General features: G+C 44.3%; 2 protein-coding genes across 2 annotated transcripts; one reads left to right on the forward strand and one right to left on the reverse strand.

Annotated features, from left to right (window-relative positions):
* The first annotated feature begins 2,438 nt into the window (after positions 1-2,438).
* On the forward strand, positions 2,439-11,402 carry PSMA6 (proteasome 20S subunit alpha 6). The gene is made up of 7 exons (XM_083165961.1): positions 2,439-2,594; positions 7,193-7,287; positions 7,681-7,762; positions 8,366-8,521; positions 8,668-8,846; positions 9,169-9,263; positions 11,217-11,402. The coding sequence occupies exons 1-7, from the start codon at positions 2,519-2,521 to the stop codon at positions 11,272-11,274; spliced, it is 741 nt and encodes a 246-aa protein (XP_083022087.1). The 5' UTR covers positions 2,439-2,518; the 3' UTR covers positions 11,275-11,402.
* An 8,787-nt stretch (positions 11,403-20,189) lies between these two features.
* On the reverse strand, positions 20,190-24,360 carry NFKBIA (NFKB inhibitor alpha). The gene is made up of 6 exons (XM_083165933.1): positions 23,933-24,360; positions 22,822-22,930; positions 22,320-22,527; positions 21,771-21,859; positions 21,196-21,459; positions 20,190-20,832 (listed from the first exon to the last, which is right to left on the reverse strand). The coding sequence occupies exons 1-6, from the start codon at positions 24,160-24,162 to the stop codon at positions 20,788-20,790; spliced, it is 945 nt and encodes a 314-aa protein (XP_083022059.1). The 5' UTR covers positions 24,163-24,360; the 3' UTR covers positions 20,190-20,787.
* Positions 24,361-24,801: the final 441 nt, after the last annotated feature.

Genomic DNA, 24,801 nt, shown 5'->3' on the forward strand with positions numbered 1-24,801 from the left:
AAAATCAGAATTCAAGCCACCATGTATTAAAGTGCCATACTCATAGATTAGTTGCATTTCTTTTTTCGCTAACAACGATGTAGTGTCTTTATGCCTCATGCTGTTTCTGATGAGTTTTATGCCAGCGAAACATTTAATTGAGTTGGTGGAACAGTTATGCTTCAATTTGAAATGGTGTGATAATGCGTGGGTCTCGAGACCTTTCTTTATATTTCGTAGGTGTTCCCCCAGTCCCACCTTTAGAGGCCTGGAGGTTCTGCCAATATAATCCAAGTCACAAATACAGTTAAATTATGCTTATTAGAGAACTTTCAATTCAAGTTCTCCATTTTTTTATGGTAATTGTGATGTTATCCCTTATGTAAGGATTTTTATCTTGTGTCATTATGTTCTTTGTGTATTAAAACCTGATTACGCTATGATGGTTTTTATATATCTCTCTTTCGCATGATAGACATTGGAGATATTTGAATAAGGAACATTGCACGATCAGTTGGACCAAAGATAATAGTTTATTGTATATTCTTATTGTCTCAATATACATGTGGAAGGGTTGAGGCGCAAAAGTGTTGGGAGATAATCATTCGATTTTGACCACATCTGTTCGAGAAGCCGAATGATTGTATGCACATTTTGTGTACCATGCGGCGCGATGCGCGGGCACGCCCTATCACCAATGTAGCAGATCACACAGCTGCTGCAACCTCCAGTATATTCAGTACAGTCCTATTATTATTACCAGTTATTAATATAGCGCACACATATTCTGCAGCACTGTACAGAGACTATAGATTTAAGCTTGCGAGCAGGGCCCGCCTACCTTTTTAACTGTCTGTAATTACCCAGTTTGTTGTATCACGGTTTCCAATTGTAATGAGCAATGGGGGGTTTTTGTGCTATAGAAGAAAACTGTTAATAAATAAATAAATAATAGTGTTTGCTGGGATAGAAATGGGAAACAGGAAGAAAACATTGGCATTCTAACAATGGCATTCTTACATGTCAACATTTCAACCCTGTCTACATGATGAATTTCAACAACATTGACATGAAAAACATTGTACCCAATCCGCTCTGGGACAATACAGTAACTATCATATGTTAACTAAACTTGATAACATTTTTTGGTATTTTAACTTCCACAGAGATGTGAGAATTGCACTCAGTACATAGAATATGAGAAACTGTTAAAGAGTCTCGGTACATACATATTGCCAGCTGCACTGTAGCTGGAAACCAATTCTTAGTGTACGAAAGTACACCTGGCCAATAAAGTTGATTCTGATTAAAAAAATTACATTTGCAGTACTCTTGTTAGACGGGTTGGTGTCAAAAGACTGACAGCAGCATACCAACGTTCAGGATCCTGAGCCCTAATACATAAGTGAAAGTCATCATCGTTGCTAATAGATAATAGAATTGCCCTGGCCGAACCTATTAGTAGTGGTGAAGCCCTGCTGCAGATGATAGATTTCCCTAAATATTCGCTGTAAAAAATGACTGCAGAATATGTGTGTACAATGTAGCTATACACTCTTATACAGAGGTTCCCAAACCCTGCCATTAGCGACCCATTGTGCCACAGGTATGAGCGACCCATTGTGCCACAGGTAGGAACGCTCCATTGTGCCAATGGTAGGAGCGACCTATTGTGCCACAAGGAGGAGTGACCCAGGCAGGAGCGATTCATTGTGCCCCAGGTAAGAGTGACCCATTGTGCCCCAGGTAAGAGCGAACCATGGTGCCCCAGGCAGGAGCGACGCATTGTGCCCCAGGCAAGAGCGTCCCATTGTGCCCCAGGCAAGAGCAGCCCATGGTGCCCCAGGCAGGAGCGACCCATGGTGCCCCAGGCAGGAGCGATCCCGTGTGCCCCAGGCAGGAGCAATCCATTGTGCCCCAGGCAAGAGGGGCCAATTGTGCCACAGGCATGAGCGGCCCATTGTGCACCAGGCAAGAGAGGCCCATGGTTCCCCAGGCAGGAGTGACCCATTGTGTCACAGGCAAGAGTTGCCTATTGTGCCCCAGGCAGGAAAGACCCATTATGCCACAGGCAAGCGCATCCCATGGCATACCTCCCAACATGACCCATTCCAGGAGGGACAACATGCTCTGTTCCTGGACTTGAATGCCAGTGGCAATTGCAGTGCTGTAGTAGCACAGTACAAAATTCCATTGTGCCACAGCATGCCTATAGTATCAGCCAGTGATAAAATTGAAGTAAAGATGACCAGAAACAGTATTTAAATATTGTGACACAAGGACACATTGGAAACGTAATTTGAAACATTCCATGTGCTGTCAGAAACTAACAATACGATATTACAGTAAATGAACTAATCGGGCACAGTGGAACCGTTTCCCGAGTCTAAAATGACTGCGGCGTGGTAAAACCGTGTGAACCACGTGACGCAGGCAACGCACTGTGGTTGGTGCTCCCGCGGCGCCGGAAGATGACGTCTGCTGTGCGCCGCAGAATCCATTGAGTGGCCGGGGAAGCGGTCGCATCTTTGTCTTAGTCATGTCTCGAGGATCGAGTGCGGGGTTCGACCGGCATATCACCATCTTCTCACCCGAGGGGCGCCTCTATCAAGTGGGTGAGTGTGCCCGCCAGCTGTCTGTAACGCCGGAGCTCCATGGTGCCGCCGCTGCCGCTGATGCTGTGTCACGCTCGGCCTATACTGCCCCATGACAGGCTCCATGTGTTGGTGCAGGGGATCTGCTCCAGGGATGAGACGCTGGAGGGATGGCTCTTACCCTGTCACTGATCTGTCCTGTACATGTTCTACATTGGGCACTAGCATGTACTAATCTCACCACTGGCTGGGGCCACAGCAGGGCCCTGTGTCTCACAGGGCAGATGAACGCCTTTTCTGAGAGAACATTAACTTTTCTCCAGTCCCATGGACACTGCTGTCAGGCTGGACCCTCTATACAGCAGAGTTCCTAGGCAGCAATGGGCATAATGAAGTTTACTACAGTTAAAACTAATAATTTTCTCTCTTATATCAGCTGTGCTGGGGTTAGATGGTGCATCCTATGAGGCCAAATCAATGTGATGATATAAGGTAACAGTGGCGGATCCAGACTTGGAAATGCAGTTAAGTCGACAATTCACATGGGGGTGGCGCACCAACTGCCAGTGAGCCTTGGCTGGCAGTGTTTGGGGTGTAGTTGGGTGTGCTCCACCACATCTGGGACTGCCACTGTAAGGTACATCTGATAGATGAGAAGAGTGAACCACTATGTATTAGGGATGACCATCGATGATTCAAACTCATTGATGATTTATGGCCAATGTAGAATAGTTTTGCCATGGACGGGGGGGAACCAGATGGTTTCCCTCCATCGATGTCAAGCATAAACAAATAGTTTAGTTTTTCTTTTTTTCCCAAAGGAGTGGGATGTGGAGCATAGCTCCGCCCCTGACACCTGTGAATCACCACCCCCATGTTTCGATGGGCCCACAGGCCAATCAGTCAAAGACAATGGATGGCCATCGATAGGTAAAAAATTGATGGTCATCCATTGCATGGTATCACGCCAACAATGTACATTGTGTACATCGCGCTAGCCAAGTCCAGGTAGCTGTTCTTTCTATTTTTAAAATCGATGAGCTTTAAGGAATTGCATGACAGGTGTATGACTGGCATTAGGTATGAATAAGTCCATGCCCTGCGCATACAACTAATGGGCCCATAATTTCAGCCTATGTTGGGGTAAATCCTAGCGCTCCCAGGGTTGGGGGGGGGGGGGGGGGACAGGCAATTCTAACATGTTACTTGGCCATCCTTAGGTCTAGTTCTGTAATTAAGTCAGAATAATGTCATTGTATGGATTTTACAGACAACACTTTGTGTCCAGTCAAAGTGCAATGCTTGATCAATATAATGCCCCTTTTCAGACCGTTTTAAACCGGTAATATGTGCGGTCTGAACGGTGCAGAGTGATTTTACTGTTTTTGGAAACGGTAAAAAAAAAAGCAGGGTCCTACCTGTTTCAGACCCGTTTTTTTTTTTTTTGCTGTCTGAAATGGTACCCAGGCAGTGAGCACTATTGGTCCCCAGCGCAGTGCATATTTAATGAGCCGGTCGCTCATTACATATGCGCATATGTAATGAGCAGCCGGGTCATTAAATATGCACTGCGCTGGCTCAGAGGGGACCAGCTAATGCTAAGTGTCAGACGCCCTACCCTTAGGCTGGTTTCACACACTCCGGCTCCTGCCGGACGGTGAAATCCCGCACGGCCAGGGAGCCGTGCCGCACACATTAGTTGTGAATGGACACTATTGTGTCCATTCACACGGGACGGCCACGGCCCGGCCGCACGGCTGCAGCCAGATCCCACCACTGGAAGGGACGGCTGCCGGGCTGTGGCCATCCCCTCCATGATAAACTAGTGTGTGCGGCACGGCTCCCTGGCCGTGCGGGTTTTAGCCGTCCGGCAGGAGCCGGAGTGTGTGAAACCAGCCTTAGGGCTATTTCACACACTCCGGCTCCTGCCGGACGGCGAAATCCCGCAAGGCCAAAAGCCGTGCCGCGCACAGTAGTTGTCAATGGACACTATTGTGTCTATTCACACGGGACGGCCACGGCCCGGCCCGGCCGTCCGGTTGCAGCCTGATCCCACCACTGGAAGGGATGGCTGCCGGGCTGTGGCCATCCCCTCCAGTCTAAGGGGGTTATTCTAGTTCACTCCTTCTGGCAAATTCATTCTTAGATAGACAAAACCATGTGCACTGCAGGTGGGGTAGATGTTACTTGTGCAGAGTGTTCGATTTGGGTGGTGTTTTGCATCAAAGTGAGATCTATATTGCAGTGTAAAAGTCAGTATTTTCCCTGCAGAGAAACAAAATAACTCACTCAAATCTAATTCTCTCTGCACATTTTACATCTGCTCCCCTGCAGTGCACATGTTTTTGTCCATCTAAGAAGGAATTTGCCAGAAGGAGTAAACCAGAATAACCCCCTCAACTTCTTAGTGCGGCACGGCTTCCTGGCCGTGCAGGAGCCGGAGTGTGTGAAATAGCCCTTACCCTTCCAGCGTCCTGCAGCTCTCCTCCCTACCTGCAGTGCTGGAGCTCCTGCTAGCAGTCTAGGTGCGGGCTCTGGTGCCTGATCTCCTCTATACCTCCAAGAGGTCAGCTGCTTTCACACTGCAAACCTGCTTTAGACCAGGTATTTACATGCGACGTGAAAGGGGTTAAACTTGCTCTGACCCCTTTTAAAAATACCTGGTCTAAGCAGGTTTTGCGGTGTGAAAGCAGTATTAGTAATTATTAATCTATTGTTAATTGTCTCATCCATACCACTTGGCATGTAGCAAACCATTGAGTATAGTGTCCTAAACTACACCAAGATGCTCAATGTAAATAAAAAATTCATAATAAATACTGAGTTTTTATACAGATCCTGTGACGTGTGTAATGTGCAGAAGGACTACCTTGTGTATACATGTACTTTAGTAACTTTTCAAAAGGATCCGTAATCATTACTTGTATGTAATCCGATTATTGTTTTACAGAAGGCAAATCACATTTTATATGTAAAATGGAAAATGATTGTCAGTGATGTTCCATAAAAGTGAAAGTGAAAGTAAAAAATCATTACAGGGGACACGCCTAAAGAATTCAGCAGTTTGTTTATTAAGCACTTTATTTAAACAGTCTTAAAGGTGCATACACACTGGGCTTGTATGTAGTGCGATGATGGGGAAAATCGCTCAGTGCATACACACTGAGAAATTTTCACCTGTTCATGTGATTTTCCCGGGGGTGGATGTCTTTCCATAACAGGACGCTATGGTAAGCCATCCACCCCATCGCTCATTTGCTGGTAATACCATCAGATGAGTGGCGGCTGATGATGATGCAGGAGCGCACATCAGCGCTCATTGCTGAGCCGTACACACTGGGCGGCTTTTGAGCTGAAAGCAGCTGAAATGGCGGCTTTTGAGCTGAAAGCAGCTGAAATGGCAAAACTTATCTGCTTTCAGCTCACCGTCACCCAGTGTGTATGGACTTTAGTGTTTTCCATTGCCTTAAGCCCTGTACACACGCGCTGAGCGAACTGCCTTGGCACAAATCACTAAACAGCCCTCGCTGCACACACACACGATGCACCTGCAATGTGTCCTGTGCGATCTGCGCTGAGCAGTGTTTTACCTATAGGCTAGCAAAAACATAGCTCGTGTATGTTATTATTATCGTTTATTTATATGGTTCCACAGCGCCTAATAATACACAAATTAGCAAAAACAGATAATGAATTACAGTAAAAGACAATTTAGGACAAGTACATGGTAAATATGGATAGTTGCATCAGGGGACAGGACACTGAAGCAATCATCAGGGTGGCAGAGGTTTATATATTCTAAGAAAGGCACATAAGGAGATAGGGCCCTGCTCGTGAGAGCTTACATTCTAAAGGGGAGGGATAGACAGACAGGGGTGACACAGAAGAGGAAGAAATGTCACCCCTGTCATAAGCAGAAGGTTAGCATGAGAGATGGTCAGGTTTTATCAGGAAGGTGGGAAGAGATCAGCTTAGTCTTCGATATTTTAAGTCTAAAACAGCGCTGGGTCATCCAGGAGCAGACAGCAGAGATACAGTTGGAGATATGAGTGAGGATAGAGGCAGAGAGATCAGGATAGGAGCGGTAGATTTCAGTATTATCAGCATAGAGGTGAGAGTGGAAGTCGAGTGAGCAAGTGAGCTCACCCAGAGAGGACATGTAGAGATAGAGAAGAAGAGGGCCAAGAATAAAATGTTGGGGGACACCTACTATTAATGAAAGAGCAGGAGAGGTGAAGTCATTTGAGGTACAGCTGGGCATTTTCAAAACTGACAGATACAAGCAAATACAAGCACTATGGGGGGAATTTACTAAAGGAAATTTGTAAAAAAAAAAAATAGGTGTATTTGTATCCAGAAATACTTATTTTTGACATATACTATCCCGAAAATATGGCTATTCGTATTGATGTGATTTTAAATGTCAAAAATAAGTGTATTTCTGGATAAAAATACACCTATTTTTTACAAATTTCCTTTAGTAAATTCCCCCCTATATGTTCAATGCATTTATTATTTTACTCCTGTATCAGTCTGTGTTAGACTTGCATCATTTTGTATTATTATTATTATTTGCAAATGCCTATTTTAAACATGTTTCATTTACCTTTTATTTCCAGAATATGCATTTAAAGCCATCAACCAAGGCGGGCTCACATCAGTGGCGATTCGGGGAAAAGATTGCGCTGTTATTGTTACACAGAAAAAAGTCCCTGTAAGTAATCCAGTTGTAAGCCAAGTAAAGGAGAATCCCAGATATAGATACTGCAATCTAATAATCATCCGTGTTCTCTTAATTGAGATCACTGGCAGTGACAGATCGCTCGGCACACATCGCTGGTGCAGTGATCTGTGCTTAACTAGATCGCTCAGCACAAAGCTTCAGTCGCCCATGGGGCATTAGTAAATGTATAGACAGAAGTAAATGTGAATGATCACTATTACTTCTATGGATGCTTTTATTTTGTCAACCTTGTAAGCCCCTGTTTCACATACGCACTGTGGCACCTTACAAATCAACAGCAACAATATCTAACCAAGTGATTACATTCAGTTCTCCAGACAATATTTGTGTCTCTTATTATTTCCTTTGTCTTCATCACTATAGGACAAGCTTTTGGACAGCAGCACAGTGACCCATTTATTCCGGATTACTGAGAACATTGGTTGTGTGATGACGGGAATGACCGGTAATGGCTGCTTATGTGATTGGCCAATGGTGTAGCTGCTATACAGTATTATTTACATGTTTATTCTTTTTATTGTGTGTTTAGGAATTTTTAACATTTATTTCCTAATCTCCTCACTGGGCTGAAAATCACTCGGTGCATACACACTGAGCGATTTTCCTCAGTCTAAGTGATTTTCCCAGGTGTGGACAGCTCTCCATAGTTATGTTATGGAAAGCCGTCCACCCCTCTGCTCATCTGCTGGTAATACCAGCTGGTGGGTGGTGGCAGCAGGCAATGATGCGGGAGCACGCATCATCGCCCTGGCCATACACGCTGGGAGTTGAAAGCCGCTCAAACGGCAAAACTGAGCTGGCATCCCCCGTCCCTCCATTGCCCTCCTGCATTGGTAAGTGTCGGCTACTACACTTTGTATTTGCATAATAATAAATAGAATCATTTTAAAGATGCATACACACAGTACTAGCATTCTAACGTAGACGATTAGACACAGCAATAACCAATTTAAGGTTTCATTTAACCTGCACTTACTGCTAATAAATATAGAGATTCCTCACCCCTTTGTTGTGATTTTCATGTGGTTACTTTCTTCTATACATACAGCGGACAGCAGGTCGCAGGTGCAGAGAGCACGGTATGAGGCCGCTAACTGGAAGTACAAGTACGGTTATGAGATCCCGGTGGATATGCTTTGCAAACGACTCGCTGATATCTCTCAGGTGTACACACAAAATGCAGAAATGAGGCCTCTGGGCTGCTGTGAGTATTTCCTCATCCATCCGCTCTCAATGCAACAATCTGGGCTGCATGTTCACATAGATCGCGCTCTAATGTATAAAACCATTGCATACTGTTTTGGATTAATTTAAAAAAATATATATATATTTTTTTTTCTTTGGTTTCAGGTATGATCCTAATAGGTGTAGATGAGGAACACGGTGCTCAGGTTTATAAATGTGATCCAGCCGGCTACTACTGTGGTTTTAAAGCAACGACAGCTGGTGTGAAACAGACAGAGGCTACCAGCTTTCTAGAGAAGAAAGTGAAGAAGAAATTTGATTGGACGTTTGCACAGAGTATTGAGGTAAGTGACCTCTTACATATATTTACATTTTACACATATGAGACATGAATCGCTCCCTAAATGCCAGGACTTTGTAAAGGGTCTCTTATGCACTGTCACATTGATGTCCTTAAGCGAACTCCTTTTATAAGTCACAATAAGATGATGTTTCAGTGTATGTCGCTGTATGCTATATGGGGGACCTCATGGAGACCAGTGCATAAATCCTTTTAGCTTCTAACTCACACTCCTGGCCAAGCAGTGAAGGTGTTAACAGTTATATCATAATATATTGTGAAACCTTTTATCCCAATGTACTTTGCTTTGTTTTTCCTGATCTTAGACGGCCATCTCTTGTCTGTCCACTGTGCTGTCCATTGATTTCAAACCCTCTGAGCTCGAGATCGGCGTGGTGACCCTTCAGGATCCAAAATTCAGGTTGGCACTTTCTAAAGAACTTCATATATTTAAGCAACCAACATATCCCTGCTGTATTTGTCTTAAGTGTCACCATTCAGCAGTTTGTGGGAGTTATCTTGTTTTTATTAAACTGTTTTTGGATGAGACGACCGGTTTTTATGAGGAAACAAATGTTTCCTAGATGGATCATTCTGTGTTACCAGCTATAGTCATTTTAATGTGCACAGGAATGCAGTGATGTCACTCACGATGAAATATTTCTGGTCATACTCAGTGGTTGTTGAATGTAAACATCCGGTGTCATGATATGACTTTTACTTTTTCATATTGGTCATCGCCAAAATGAAGCCCTAAAGGTTTGTACGCACCGGGGCGACTTGGCCGCCGAGTGATTTTTGTCTTAATATCGCTCAGCGACCAAATTGGGTGTCCCCTTTTCATCAGCAATGGTCACAGAAGAAAACAGACAGACACAACTGAAAAGAGAAAATCGCAGTAGCTTGCTGCCGTGCCCAGTACAGGGCTGGTCACAGGAGCGCGTTCCTAGCGATATCGTCCTGTACACATGGGGGATATGGTCGCTCAGCAGCAGTTTAGCCAGCGATTCCTGCTAAAATCGCCCCGTGTGTACAGGGCTTAAATATTTTATCGTATTTTTATGGGTCATTTTCTATTCATCTCTACGTTGCACAGTTAGAACTGAGCAGCAGTCAGAACATTAACCTAACATACCCACTTGTATCATGTATAACCCTATAGCTGTTTCAATTGTTTTGCCATGCACAATGAAGCACATATAACTGCACTACTGTCGCCTTATGGCAGTGGTTCCCAACCTCGGTCCTCACGGCACACTAACAGTCCATGATTATTTTTTTTTTATATCCATGCTTTAAATTAAAATAACTGAGGTACCAATATATGCCCCGTTTTAGACAGGGAGATTCACAGGTTTTTGGCAGTGGTCAGGCATACTACCTGGGTCTCTGGCATGTCTGAAAGGCACCAACCAAGGAACATGTTCCCATGTCAGCGGGACTTCTATTCACTGGGTTTTTCCCAGGACTTTTATACCGGGTAGACAACCTGGCTTAAGTATGAATGGTGTGACATAGGAATTTACTCCTGGGTCGACCCTAGAAGCCTCTGATTGGTGGGGCTGCCTGGACAAAACAGAACTGCTCGGAACAGGCGGGTGACCTGCTGCAGAGTGTAGTTGAAACAGCTAGTGCAGCCTAGCAATATAGACATGGCGCATTGTGGTGAGGTCTGGTTGCTGGTGTGTATGTTTGACATAGGCGTAGCCTGGCATACTATTCTTATGTCTGAAAGGGATTGACCTGGGAATTTCCCACGTTTCAGACATAATGTGAAAGAAACACCCAGGCTTTTCACAGGCTAAAAACCTGGGTCTCAGCAGGAAAATTCCTTGTTTATTTACTAAGAAGGGATGTTGCTATGGGCAACCAATCAGAATCTACTTATCTGGTTGCCATAGCAACATCCTATCTTCAATAGAACTCCCATCTTTGTAAATAAACCCCCTAAGCTTCTAGTGCTCAAGTATGGATAGCCTTAAAAGTTGGACTGTTAAGGCCCCCATACACTAGTCTAACTTGTCCAGTGGACAAGTCAGACCCAAATTCCCATGAGCTCCCTGGAGCTCACTAAGGATTTGGCACTTGATTGGGGGGGGGGGGGGGGGCAGCAGATTTGACTCAGTGTCCGGAAAATGTTGCTGCGTGGACCTGCGGCGGCAGAATAAAAAAAAAAAGTGAAATTCAAAATATAGGCTGGCTGCTGATTGGCTGAGTGCTCTCTCACACAGGCTACTCCCACACACAACTTTATCGTGCCGACAAAACTAACATCAGAGATTATGTAATGTGCTTGGTTTTATCCGCCTCTCTGCCAGTGAGGTCGGTCTTTGTACCTACATGAAATAATAGAATGTTCATTTCTGTGTTTCAGAATCCTCACAGAGACAGAGATTGATGTTCATCTTGTTGCATTGGCAGAGCGTGACTAGCATATCGCCATCTATGACTAATGTGCTACCGAAACATTTGCCTGTTCTACCCACTTCATTTTCCTTCGTATTCGATCATTTTCTCTGTATGAATCAAAAAATATATAAAATAAAAACAGTTTTTTGAATATGGTTTCAGGGTTATTGTAAGACATCAGTGGGATCTTAATCCTTTTTTTTCCCTTTATTGATAAGCTTTGACACCCAGTGAAACCCATAGGGGGTATTCAATCCCGGGCGCTATTTCCGACAGGGGCTTCACCACAGCTGGAGGGCCATAGTTTGGACATGCTTGCTTTAGCCAGTTCTGAGTAATATTATTAACACAACATCATTGCAAAGACTAGATGATCATATGCAGATATAGCCTATGTACAAAGAATGAAGAAAAATACAATGGGACAGTATCAGTTGTTTTGTTGCCCACGGAGTCTATTCAGTTGTTGCCCCCTGTAAGTGCATGCCATTAGCATGTATTTAGTTGCATAGAGCAGCTAAACCTTTCTAAAGTCCAGGGTTGAGAGCCTAAACCAGGGTGATTCACCTCAGAAATCTGCCCGCAATAATGTCACCCCGACTGCCTGCACGTCGAAACAGAGCAGCAATTGAATAGCTCTGCTTAGTGCAATATAAGAACAAGTTATGACAATAGCAGTCAGATGTATTCTCCAGTAACCTTCTACTGTGAGTCTGACACATCTGCGCTGTTCTGTCTGGCCGAGGATGTCTGCTTGCCACACCTTAGAATGTTGGGGTAATTCATATAGGTGGGATCTCCTCTTCAGATGGTCTCCACGGAATGTTGTCTGTTGTAACAGATTGATGGAAAGGGTACATTTAGTTAGTTCATTTGTATCTGCTCAGTTTGCCAGTTCATTGGACCATGCTGAATACTAATGCACTGTGTTAATGTCTCCCAGATGGTTGGATACAGTAATTAAAATGTCCTGCAAACTAGATCAACCACTGGAAAAACCTAGGTTGCCAGGTGGATAGTTAATGCTGCCTTATGTATCAACATTCATACATGTGATAGACTTGATCGTGCAGTGGTTTTAGTGGTGACTTACCTCAGCCACAGGGATCCAACACCATGGAGCCGGCGGTAATTCCGGATACCAACTGCCGCAACAGATCTAATCCGGTCAGACTGAGGTCTCAAGCGGGCAGCTTTGCAGAACGTGATGAATGAATTAACATGATTGGCTCCTGTGTTTGCTGCCCACAGTAGGGGGAACAATATCAACACATTTCGTCCTCATTCAGAAGGTGGAGTTGCTATCGCTGCTGCTTACATAGAAGCAGCATTGATGGGGCTCATATGATAATGCAACTGGAGCCATAATGCCTCCTGCTTACAGTAATCTCCCATCAGCATTCGTATTAGGACTTATTTGCATATTTACCGCCCAATAATGCCCAAATCACTGATGGTGTGATCCGCCGATGGATCAGTCCCTATTCACAAGTGATCTGCGTCCGTGTGCAGACACATGATCTCGTGCATGCATGGAAGCAAGTTCCCTTTTCTATCACATGAGTCGTATGCTGGTATGTGCGAGATCCGTGCACATTGCATCATGGGTGCATCAGCCCCTAAATGCCCTCTGGAAATAACAAGTTTGAACTCACAAATGAAAACACCCAATTTAGGATACTGGCGAGAACATTGGTGACATTTATTTTTAAGATCTATCGGACTGCAGATAGAGGTTTAGCATTCTGATGGTTAATGTCGGTACTCCTGCTGCTTTGGAACTACACATCCCAGCATGCCTTGCCACAGGTTCATCATGTCTTCACAGCCAAGCTAAGGCAGGGCATACTGGAATGTGTAGTTTCACAGCAGCTGGAGAGTCACACCTTGCCTACCCCAGGCATGTCCAAACTATGGCCCTGCCACAGTTTTGCTATTAGGGAATGCCAAAGCTATGGCAAGGCATGCTGGGATGTGTAGTTTCACAACAGCTGGAGGGCCACAGGTTGGACATGCCTGGCCTACCCCCTTGATAGAGTAGGACTTTGTAGGCTGTAAGGAATTTCCTTTTAGAACAGTGGTTCTCAACCTTGGTCCTCAGGACCCCCACACAGTACGCAGGGGTCTTGAGTAATGAGGTTGAGAACCAGTGCTTTTAGAAGGAATGCTAGAACACAATAAATGGTATTCCGTAAACATGAAAGGAATGGGTAAGGAAGCGACCGCCCTGGAAGCCTATTGCCTGAGAATGTTGCCTTCTATTTATCTGACTTTTATGAGCGCTCCTCTTATAAAACAAAGTATTCCTATAGTAGAGTGTTGTTTATGCAACACTCCCTGTGAGACGCTTATAGCTGGGGATTTCCAATCCACATCTTGTAGGTCAGGTTTCCAGAAGAACAGCCTCGCCCAGCTCTGCTTCCACTCGCTGTATGCAGATCTGCTAGTCAACGTGACTTAAATAATTGGGAGAACAACTCGTCCTGATTTGCAGTGATGGGAAGAATGTCATATACAGATGATGAGAGTAAATTCCATTGTACAGCTGGATGTGTTTTACTTGCTGGATGCAGGTGTAAAATACATGTGAGGAATGAGGCCGGCATGTACTTATCCTGAGCTGCATGCATCTTAATATTGTAGTAAATGCACCAGCTGCATGGAGACTGCAGGCTATCAGAATGAGGAGCATCTTAATGTAGCGTTAAGAAGGTGACAAAACAATTATAATCTTAATGTAGCATTAAGCCCTTCTTAATGCTACATTAAGATTATAATTGTTTTGTCACCTTCTTAACGCTACATTAAGATGCTCCTCATTCTGATAGCCTGCAGTCTCCATGCAGCTGGTGCATTTACTACAATATTAAGATGCATGCAGACAAATTGGGAGAACCTTGTATGGGATGCATACAATTTTTTTTTCTTTCAACTTTTAAATGTCCAGTTTCTGTACACTCAAGACATCCTCATTTAATAGCAGTTTCTTATATAGCGCATACATATTACGCAGCGCTTTACAGAGAATAATTGAACATCAGTCCCTGCCCCAGAGGAGCTTACAATCTATATTCCCTACCACATGTACACGCACACAGACATTCTAGGATTAATTTTGTTGGGAGCCAATTAGCCTATATTTTTGGACTGTGGGAGGAAACCGGAGTACCCGGAGGAAACCCACGCAAGCACGGTGAGAATATACAAACTCTGCACAGTTAGGGCCATGGTGGGAATCGAACCCATGACCTCAGCGCTGTGAGGCAGTAATGCTAACCATTACACCATCCGTACTGCCCTCATCCTCTGGGTTTCGATTTGTGCTGTCACGGGAGCACACATTGGGATCGCAAGGTACAAATACTGTGCGATTTGCATACAATCTGCATACAATTTGCATGCGATTTTGACTATATAGTCAAAATCTAATGTCAAATCTCACAGTGTGTACACAGCATTAGATTTGCTGTACATAACATTTTTTCAGGACAAAAATAAACATTTGACATTCCTGATTATAAAGCCATATTTCCAGTTTTTTAATTGACATATGAAGCTGGTACTGCAGTTTCAGCCTACGATTCATTTTGCCAAATATGCTGATCTCATAATACCTCACGTGCCAGAATAACTATCATCTTTTATCAATTACTAATATGACGATAAGTGAGTTTCATACTGTCACAGTGACTCATGCTGGGATCTTGGAATGTTCCAGGTAAGCCAGGGACACGGGAGGCCTCACCCTGGGACTATGCATCAGGACTCTATTTACCTATGGATGACATTTTTGAGAGAGGGAACATCCCAATTCCATGTCTTAGAAAAATTTCGGATGCCCGGAGACACAATGTCAATGAACTTTTGCTTGTTTCAGCTATAAGCAGAAAATGAACATACAAAAATAAAAAAACACAAAGGGTAAAAACAGCTCTTTAAGGGCAACAGTGGCCCAATTTAATAGTGGGCAGGCATGTAGAGATAAACGGTCACAGAAAGTCCTTGTATGAAAGTAAAACTGATTAGATCATGCAATAGAATCATTATGAATGGCTGGACGAATAATGAATGAATGATGAATTGAAAGTCCTGTAGAATGATTTTAAACAGTCAATGGTTTTTAGATGAGATGATCTGAATGAATAAATGATCCAATGAATGTCCATTTAAATAATGGGTTGGCTATTAATAAACAGTTTGGTATTGTTACAAACTCCTGCCAGTGAATTTCTAAATGCAGGCTTTTGTGAGGTTCAATAGATAATGATGACCAATCAGCTGATGTTATACTGATGATGCGGCTCCTGGCCGGGTTAGCCACATCATCAGTATAACATCAGCTGAATGGCCATCGTCATCTATTGAACCTTGCTGGGGGGGTCACAAAAGCCTGCATTCATAAATTCGCTGGCAGGAGTGGTAACTATACCGATTGTTACCGGGGTTGGTATGACTTTTGTCACCAGATTTGAGGGGGGGCCGAGTCTTCAACTGATAAGCATGCCATGTGTGGGGTAGTTAGAGCCAGATTAGAGGGGTAGCACAGGTGGTGAGTACCTGCCAAATTACTTTCTTGCCCCAGGTGACCAAAATGCTTGTTTTGGCCCCGATGACTGTGTACTATATGGCTTCCATACAGCTTCCATGATATTATAAAGAGGGAATTCTGATATGCGCTGTATCTGAATATGGGTGCAAAGAAGAGGGGTGGAGCTAGTACTAATTACCTGAGCCCAAGCATGCAGGTGGTACACCATGCCCCCCTCCTCCACGTTTCACTGGTCAGCAGCAGCCTCTCTACACATCACAGACATTCTTCGGTGCGCTGTGCTGCGATTGGTCCAGGGAGGGTAGAGCAGCAGCAATCTCCTCTGCATTCAGGGAGGAGGAAGGGGAGAAATTGCACTGACACCCCTACCTAGGGTTATCCCTTTAATCCGGGACACATATTAATTACACAGGTTCTGTGGCAGTTTAAAACCAGGTGAAATTGAGTCTTGAGGTGTGGCAGTTTAAAACCAGGTGAAAGCCAGCCACAGAACCTGTGTAATTAATGTGTCCCGGATTAAAGGGATGAGTTGGTCACCCTACCCCCCATTCCTTTTCCCCTAGATATGACCTTGTCTCATGGCACCACCCTTGGGTTGCATGTGGCAAGGCTCCGGGGTGCCAAGCGTAGTTAAAAAACTAAACTGTACTGATGTGTCGTTACACTATGATAAGACCAAAACCTCTATTGTACCTATGCACAGCCCTGCCTCTATCGCCTGAGATGTGTGCTGTGGAGGTTTGTTTGAGTGTACCCTGAAAATTGTTGTGTCAATTACTTTTATCAAGGATCTTTTTTTTACTACAGAGTTTTTGGTGCCTGGGTGATATTTGGGGATTGGTCCATTCTCAATATAACCGTGGATTTAGAGTTTACATAAAAATTCCATTATATTCTCATGTTTAGTCTTCCCTTGCCTATTGCAAGAAGACTCTGGAATTTGTGTCACCTGGGGATGCTGGGGGGAGGGACATAATTTACTATGAATTGCATTATTGATGTCCAACCACAAACAACTAACTATGTTCTGGAAATCACTGCAAAATGCAATCACATGATCAATATCTGCACAGTTTAAACTAGTATTCATAGTTTGTATTATTGAACCTGTAATAAATGAAATTGCAGACTATCAAGGAGGGTTGAGTACGTAGAGTTACCAACTCATCCATTTAATCCGAGACACATATTAATTACACAGATCCTGTGGCAGTTTAAAACCAGGTGAAATGGAGTCTTGAGGTGTGGCAGTTTAAAACCAGGTGAAAGCCAGCCACAGAACCTGTGTAATTAATATGTGTCCTGGATTAAAGGGATGAGTTGGTCACCCTATGAGTACGAGCCAATTGCGGCAACAGTTTCTTGACTGCACTAGTTTTGTGGCAATGATCAACTTCCGCAGCCCTATAGCAGGGTTGCCTACCTGATCCTCTCCTTCAGGGAGAAAATGCTCTGTTCCTGGACTTCCCTGGTAATGTATGATTGCCATCACCTGTGGGGAGCTAGGTCATTGATAAGAAAGGTGGGTACTTCTTTACTTTCACGGCGCCAGCATGGCGCCGCGCGTCAGAGTCCCCTTGCGGGGCTCGCTTCGCTCGCCCACGCTGCGGGCTTGGTGGCTCGCTACGCTCGCCACGCTAATTAAAATCAACTCCATGCCAACATGGATAGTGGAGGTATGAACTATCCATGTTGGCATGGCGTTAACTTCGTTTATTTTACTTAGTTTGTGGCGAGTGTAACCCGGAAGTAGCGCAGCGCCATGCTGGCACCGTGAAAGTAAAGAAGTACCGAAAGGTGTTTCACCACAGGTGATGGTAATCATAGATTACCAGGGAAGTCCAAGAACAGAGCATTTTCTCCCTGAAGGAGAGGGTCAAGTAGGCAACCCTGCCCTATAGGCAGAAACATGTATCTATTCTAACAGAACATGTGCAAAATTACATGTGCAGTTAGTCAGCCCACAGCAATGCACAGTACAGTCATCAAAAATGAATATTAATACACAACTTCCTATACTTGGTCATAGATGTGGTATGAGTCACTGTCATCAGCTGAAAATAAGGTTTTATTGTAGTAGATTTGTGAATTGTGGGAAATCATTCATAAAGTGCATACATACATTAAATAGCATCAGGGGCGGATTGGGAGTTGAATCTGGCCCGGGAACCATCTTGCACAGCGGGGGGGGGGGGGGGGGTCGCCAGTGTACGTAATGTGGGGGGGGTGGCGCCGGTGTATGTGATGCGTCGGGAGGGGGGCTCACCAGCTGCTTGCAGATGCTGGGCGGAGGGGGAACGGGAGCTGGGAGCCTGCTTGAAGGCCCATGGGAGGTGCTGTGCGCTGTCGTGCATGCGCAGCCGCCCTCCCACGGCCACCTTGGATTTGGGCAAAGTGCCGCAGCTATTACTTGCGGCCCAGCCAGCCCAGGGAGGAGTGCGGCCAGCCTGGCCCACCGGGAAATGGCCCGTTCAATCCGCCCCTGAATAGCATCACCTGTAGGGGACTGTACTAAGGGGTAGATGTATGAAGCAGTGATAAGGGAGGAGAAGTGATAAAGCGCCTGGCACTTTACCTCCCCTCGCACCCACAATCCCCCGCACCGAATGGATGATTTGCATTTAGAATAAGGTCAGGTATAGACTTCATCATTGCAAAACAATGAAATCTGCGTGCTGAAGATGAAGGGTGGGAAGAGTGCAGACCTGAGAATAATGCTGTTACTCCAGTGGGTCACAAACTCAGTCCTTAAGGGACTCTGATCGTACAGGTTTTAAGGATATCCATGGTAGAGCATAGATGATTACATCAAAGTCACCTGTGCGCAACCCTAGATATCCTTAAAATGGGTGCCTCGTGGACAGAGTTGGGAACTTGTGTGTTAGGCTGCCCATACATCAGCAATACAGGACTTGAAAATTTAGCAACTTCTTCCACAATTGCACAATTTCCCAGCCTTGCATTCTGCACTCATACACCACATACATTTAGCATGATTTGCAGATATTTTTTTTTTATGTTCACATCAGCAATGGTTTATAGGCCCATACACACTAGACGATTATCTTTCCAATCTGGCTGTTTGGAATGAAAATCTGGAAATTTTGGGGAGCAAATTACAATTGACCATTTGCCCCTAAACATGGAAAAACAGACACAAATTGGTCCTACAGACAAATTGGTCAATGTAAGGCCCATACACACTAGAAGATATGAAAGACAAAAGATATTGGTGAACAATTTCCCTCGAGCTGATCACGAAAGATATTGTGCATTCACACTGAACGATGGGTGCAAATGGCATGAGCAACATTGGCAGATTGACCTGCATGTTCGGAAGATGTCAATACCGTTAACAATGAGTGGGCGGGGCAGGCATTGTTAAAGATTTTAGGTGTACACACTATAAGATAGTTCCATCAATTCAAAGCCCATTTCTGAATGAAAATGATGCCAATATCGTCTAGTGTGTATGGGCGTTTATGCAGACGACTGCTTTTGCCCATTTTCCAGCGTTTGGGAACAAACGTTCAATTGTAATTTGTTCACAGATTTTAATTTCAACCAGCCAGATTGGAAAGATAATCTAGTGTGTACTGGCCTAATGGCAATCACCACAAAGTTGTCAAATTGCCCCACTCCATCTCGGATGTATGGCCAGCTCTAGACAATAGACGCAGATGGGCCCTAGGGTTTGACAGCATGGAGTGCAAAGTGTGCTGCATGGATATAGCATTAAAAATTCAGTTAGCTACGTGCAAGGTAAATGCAGCACAAAGCATTATGGGTTGTGGCCAATCCAGTGTTGCCTACTGTTCCCATTACATTCCCCTGTAACAAGGGCATAACTATCATAGGTGCAAGGGGTGCAGCTGCTATGGGGCCCAGAGCTGAAGGGGGCCCATCTTTACAGTCTAAGTTATATGTGCTATATATATTTATTACCATCAGTTGCTAAATAGAGGGCCCTTACAAAGTTTTGCTATGGGGCCTACGAATGTCTAGTTACGTCTCTGCCCTGTAAGCAGTGTTGTATTTTACCTATGTGCTGCAGGACCCTTCCTCTGGGACTGTCAGTCCAGGCTGCGTTAAATAGTGTGGGCTTCTTATACTGACCCTCTCCTTGTCTTATCGCACAGCCCAATCTAGCTTCCATGGGCTGCAGTCTGTGCAGTCTATATTAGCCAGAGGTTTGTGCACACTCAATCAGGCACCTGTGCCAGTCCTGGCACTCTCAACCCCATTGTGCAGGTACTGGGACCCAGGAGAGAATGCCAACATACTATGTGCTGTGAATTTACATTAGAACCTTTTTAATCATTAAAACCTGTGAATTACATTCATTGAGGACACAAGTTTTTTTAAACATTTTTTAATAAATATAGATTTTTCAATATAAAAATAAAATCATGTATATTTACAATATATACATTTTGTAGTATTTTCCTGACAATGACATTTGGTGACATTAAGTAGTCGCAGGTTTGCCAATCTTCTGCCACATAAAGTGGGTCTCCGCTTCGTGTGCGCTTACAAACTGCTCCACTAATGCTGGAGGTTTTCTTTCAAGATCTACAACTTGACCAATAACCTCGTCATCTGCACACATACATATTACGTCAATACATTCTCCCAGTTATCAGCTATAATGCTCATCAATGTCTGTGTGAGGGAACGGTTACGGATACGCCCCTTGTTGTGTTTTTTTTTTTTTTTTCAAACAGTTCTTGCATGCCATTTTCCTTGTGGGTGACGGTTCATGTTGTTTGGTCTAGAACCCCCTATTGCTTCTGGCCTTTATCTAGACACATCCACCTCTGGACTCATGTAGAACATCTGGAGCTCCAGGACAGCACAGGCACCTCCGACTCTCGTGTTATCCAATGAGATCTGGGAAGAGTGATCACCAGTCCCAGCGCTGCTTTCTCTTGTACCAGACATGATTTTGCCATAATACGCATCTCTTGTCCACTCATCCTACAACCGTCTAATTCAGCCCTTGGCATGTAAATTTGCAATCATCATACGGGTACTGTGAAAGGAAGAAAAGATATATATTTATATATACGCACATGAAATACAATGCACTTAGGTCTTAAGTTAAACAATTCGCTTTTGTCAGCATACATGTATGGACAGTGGTTCTCAAACTCGGTCCTCAGGACCCCACACAGTTCGCGTTTTCCAGGTCACCCGGCAGGTGCACAGGTGCATTCATTACTGACTGACACTTTGAAAAGATCCACAGGTGCAGCTAATTATTTCACTTGTGATTCTGTGAGGAGACCTGGAAAACATGCACTGCGTGGGGCCCTGAGGACCGAGTTTGAGAACCTGTGCTCTAGGAAAATACAATGCTCCTATTATAGGTGCATGAAGCAAGTTCTGCAATTACCTCATCGTCATCTGAGTGATCCGATTCAGATTCGGAACTGGCATCATCCTCGCTTTCTGGCAGATACTGCAAATTCTCCTCCGTCACAGTGAGCAGATGCTGCTGAATCTCCAGGTTGCTTCTACCCCATGTCAGCTGGCACGGCGAGTAGCCTTGGTATGTGATCCTGTTCACATCTGCCCCATATTTAAGCAGCAAATGCACCAGGTCAGGGTTCTGCCTGTCCACAGCCAGGTGTAGCGCTGTGCGCCCATTACAAGGTTCCTATTGGTAGAAAAAACAAAACAGAACGTCAAGCTATGAAGCAAAACATGGACACATGGGATATTTTAATACATACTTCGGGGGTACACGTCTGAAGCTTGGAGAAGCGGTATCTATCCCCATAGAGAAGGTTATAGGCTAGGTGATAATGAACCAGCCAATCAGCTCCAATATGCAAATTGACAGTTAGGTTCTGATTGGCTGAAGCATTATCACCTTGCACAGAGCGTTCTTTAGGAGGATAGATCCCACTTCTGCAAGCTTCATACATTTACTCTGAGTGCACTGAATGCCAAATTAGGAAAACATACCTGTGCATTCACGTCAGCTCCATACATGATCAAGTTCTCGACAATGGCAAGAAAACCGTTATTCGATGCCAGGTGTAAACATGTGTGACCTGGATGACAGAAACAAGGAGGCAATTAATATCAAGCTTCATTAAATCTTCTATAATAGGACTATGCGGGGGGAAGTATTAAATTGTAGAGAGATAAAGTACCAACTAATCCATTACTGGCATGATTTCCTACACAACAGATTGTTTGACACTTTACCTCTCTCCAAACATTCAGTAACAGTGATGATGACTAATTAGAATTAAGTATAGTGGATATTAACATGATTGGAAAACGATCACATTTTGGGCAATATCTACTAAGCCTCGGAGAGTGATAAACTACCAACCAGCTTCTGTCACCGCCGGTAACATAAAGCTCATTGGCCGGTACTTTACCTCTCTCTCTACAGCTTAGTACATATCTCTGTTTGTTTCCATAGCAACAGTCTGAGTAATTTGCGACTTTCAATACAGTTCGGCTATTTGCATAGATTTAACACGACGGAAGATTGATACATACCATCATAATTTGCGTACTGTAGAAGTGCTGATAGTTGCGAATTGCAGTTCTGGACGATTACGCCAACCCCACGCAGTGAACCCTTTTCAGAGGCAATGTGTAAAGGAGTATTGCCGCGATAGTCTCGGATTTCGGGGTCACAGCCCGCTTGCAAGAGCTTTTCAGCAATTTCACACTGTTCCGTTATAATAGCCAGGTGCAGCGGTGTCTGGAATCAAAATAAATTAATTAATTTTCATTCATGGCTCAGTCAAAGCGATTTCCCCAGAAGTGTATCATCTAAATGAACTTCATTTAATACTAAGGTATAGAAGCTCGTAGAGTGATCTAATGGTTAGGGGAAAAAAAGAACCAGCCAATCCGCTTCTGCCTTACAGGGTGCGATTGAAGCCGATTTGCTGGTACTTTGCTCACAATTCTATAGGAGTGCCTATGCTGAATTCAGTAGCCATTCACAGCTAGTGCCCCCTATGACAGGAGGAGAACACAGTAGCCCATTTACCTGGTGAAGGTGATTCTGTCGGTTCAGGTAAAACGTGTCTCTGTATGATCTGAGGATTGCCTCCAATGCCAGGTCTTTTGCCTCGTGAATAATTGCCAAATGGAGAAGTCTGTAAAAAGGAATAAACTGGTTAAATATAATAATAATAATAATAATAATTATTATATTATTATTTAAAACCAATTGGAATAAAAAACACACACACATATATATATAATATAGTTTTGTTTAAAGGGAAACGCAGTCACCTTATTTCATCATCACCCTGTGCCAGTTACTAATCATGCATTTAGTCATTGCAATGTGTCAGTGTGAGCTCACCTCCCCCAGCAAACTCCAGTATTGTGTAAGATGGGTTTTTTTCTGTGTGTCTCTATCTAGATCTGTCTGTTGTTTTCCGCTTTCTCATGTATGCAGCAGCAGCAGTGTTCCTGGCCAGCAGCCAGGGACTTTCCGAATTAGCCCTGTACTAACCCCCTGTGCTTTCCAGCCCCACCTCCTCGGGCCAGCCTGCCAACTCCCCCTCCCCCCACTCTGCTCCTCCCCTCTCCGGCTCAGCCTTGTACAAAGAGAGAGGAAGGGAAAACCCATAGATAGAAAAAAAAAATGGCGTACACTCAAATATAGAAAATTACCCAGTCTACCCTAAATCCGTGGCACTCTAAAAATAACATCCCTGTTCCTTATGCAGCTAGACGACTGCAGAAGAACATACTGCAATCTGCACTTTTAAATGGCAAAACTCATTTTTGCAAAGAAAAAAACAGAAATCGGAGTAGAATCGCACAGAAGTTGCGTTTCCTCTGCGACTTCCTCTCCAGCCTTTGCTGACTGCGAGGTTTCCGATTTAGCATACTGGACGCACCAAATAGAGCCAGTGGCTCTTACCATATATGTCGGTGGGATGTCTAAATGCGGGTAACCCGCACATATTTGGGCATAGTAAATGGGGTGTGCGTGTGTCCATACTAGGCACAGACTTTCCCCAGGGTCCTGCGACTAACGCAAGCACATTGCTACAGCGTTCTACACACAATGTTACAGTTTATATTTATAAACAGCAACAAGTAAATAGTAAACATCGAAGAACAAACAAGCCCTGGTCACTTACGTATCTCCGTCCTCATTGGCCTGGAGTTTCCATGGCTCTGGCTCATAGTTTTGGCTGGTGGTCTCTGATGGAATGCGGAGGTTCTGGAGGTCCTGGACTATGTCATTGTATTCCTCGTCTTTCAGAGAGTCCAGTCCGCTGTCAGTCCTGTCCTCAGTGCCAGGCAACAGCTTATCCTTCCCTGGCATCCTGAGCTCTCCATCCACTACCATATTCCTGGAGTAATCCATTTGGCCCTTGCAGGATTTTGCAATAAAAAATGTAAAATAATCAAGAACAACAAAAAATGCGCTTCTTGGTGCTTGCAGAAAGTCCCAGATTAATGGTTCCCAATGGACAAAACCAAAATCAGCAGCCTTGCAAGAGAGCAGTCTTCAGCTTCTTCCTCCTGTCACTGAGTGAGTGTGAAGGGACTGAGGGCTGCTGCTCTCTGCAGTCGCCTTATACATAGTGATTGCACAGATGGGGATTTTTGGTGGGAGGGGCTAGTAGGTTCGCTTTCCTCCTCTGTCTAATGCACTGTGTGTGTGCTCTTGTGCTGGGAAATTCCAAGTCACATAAGTGCTGCACGCACTAAACCAGACTTATCCTGTTCTATGGCCAGAGAAGGAAGAGAGGCGATTATATAGCAGAAAACTTCCAGAACTGTTTCATTGTAAAGAAATTCCCTTTTGTATGGAATGTTCCCTATTTCTCAAACACAATCATGTGCAGTCAATTCCTTCTGCAGGTGTTTTCTTAGCAGGGGACAGAGTCTATTTAAAAGACTATTTACAGATTTTAGGCCATTATTCTGGTTCACTTGCAAAGGCAAATTCCTTCTCAAATGGACAAAACCATGCTGCACTGCAGGGGGGGGGGGGGGGTGA

Source organism: Crinia signifera, chromosome 12 (genome assembly GCF_055691185.1).
Source record: "Crinia signifera chromosome 12, ASM5569118v1, whole genome shotgun sequence".
NCBI classification, from domain to species: Eukaryota; Metazoa; Chordata; class Amphibia; order Anura; family Myobatrachidae; genus Crinia; species Crinia signifera.

Coding starts and splice junctions, on each gene's coding strand:
- PSMA6 (XM_083165961.1), top strand. CDS start 2,519: ATGTCTCGAGGATCGAGTGCGGGGTTCGACCGGCATATCACCATCTTC. Junction 2,595..7,192: donor GGGGCGCCTCTATCAAGTGG/GTGAGTGTGCCC, acceptor TTTTATTTCCAG/AATATGCATTTAAAGCCATC. Junction 7,763..8,365: donor TGTGATGACGGGAATGACCG/GTAATGGCTGCT, acceptor CTATACATACAG/CGGACAGCAGGTCGCAGGTG.
- NFKBIA (XM_083165933.1), bottom strand. CDS start 24,162: ATGGATTACTCCAGGAATATGGTAGTGGATGGAGAGCTCAGGATGCCA. Junction 22,931..23,932: donor GCCAATGAGGACGGAGATAC/GTAAGTGACCAG, acceptor TCCTTTTTACAG/ACTTCTCCATTTGGCAATTA. Junction 21,460..21,770: donor GAGCTGACGTGAATGCACAG/GTATGTTTTCCT, acceptor TTCTACCAATAG/GAACCTTGTAATGGGCGCAC.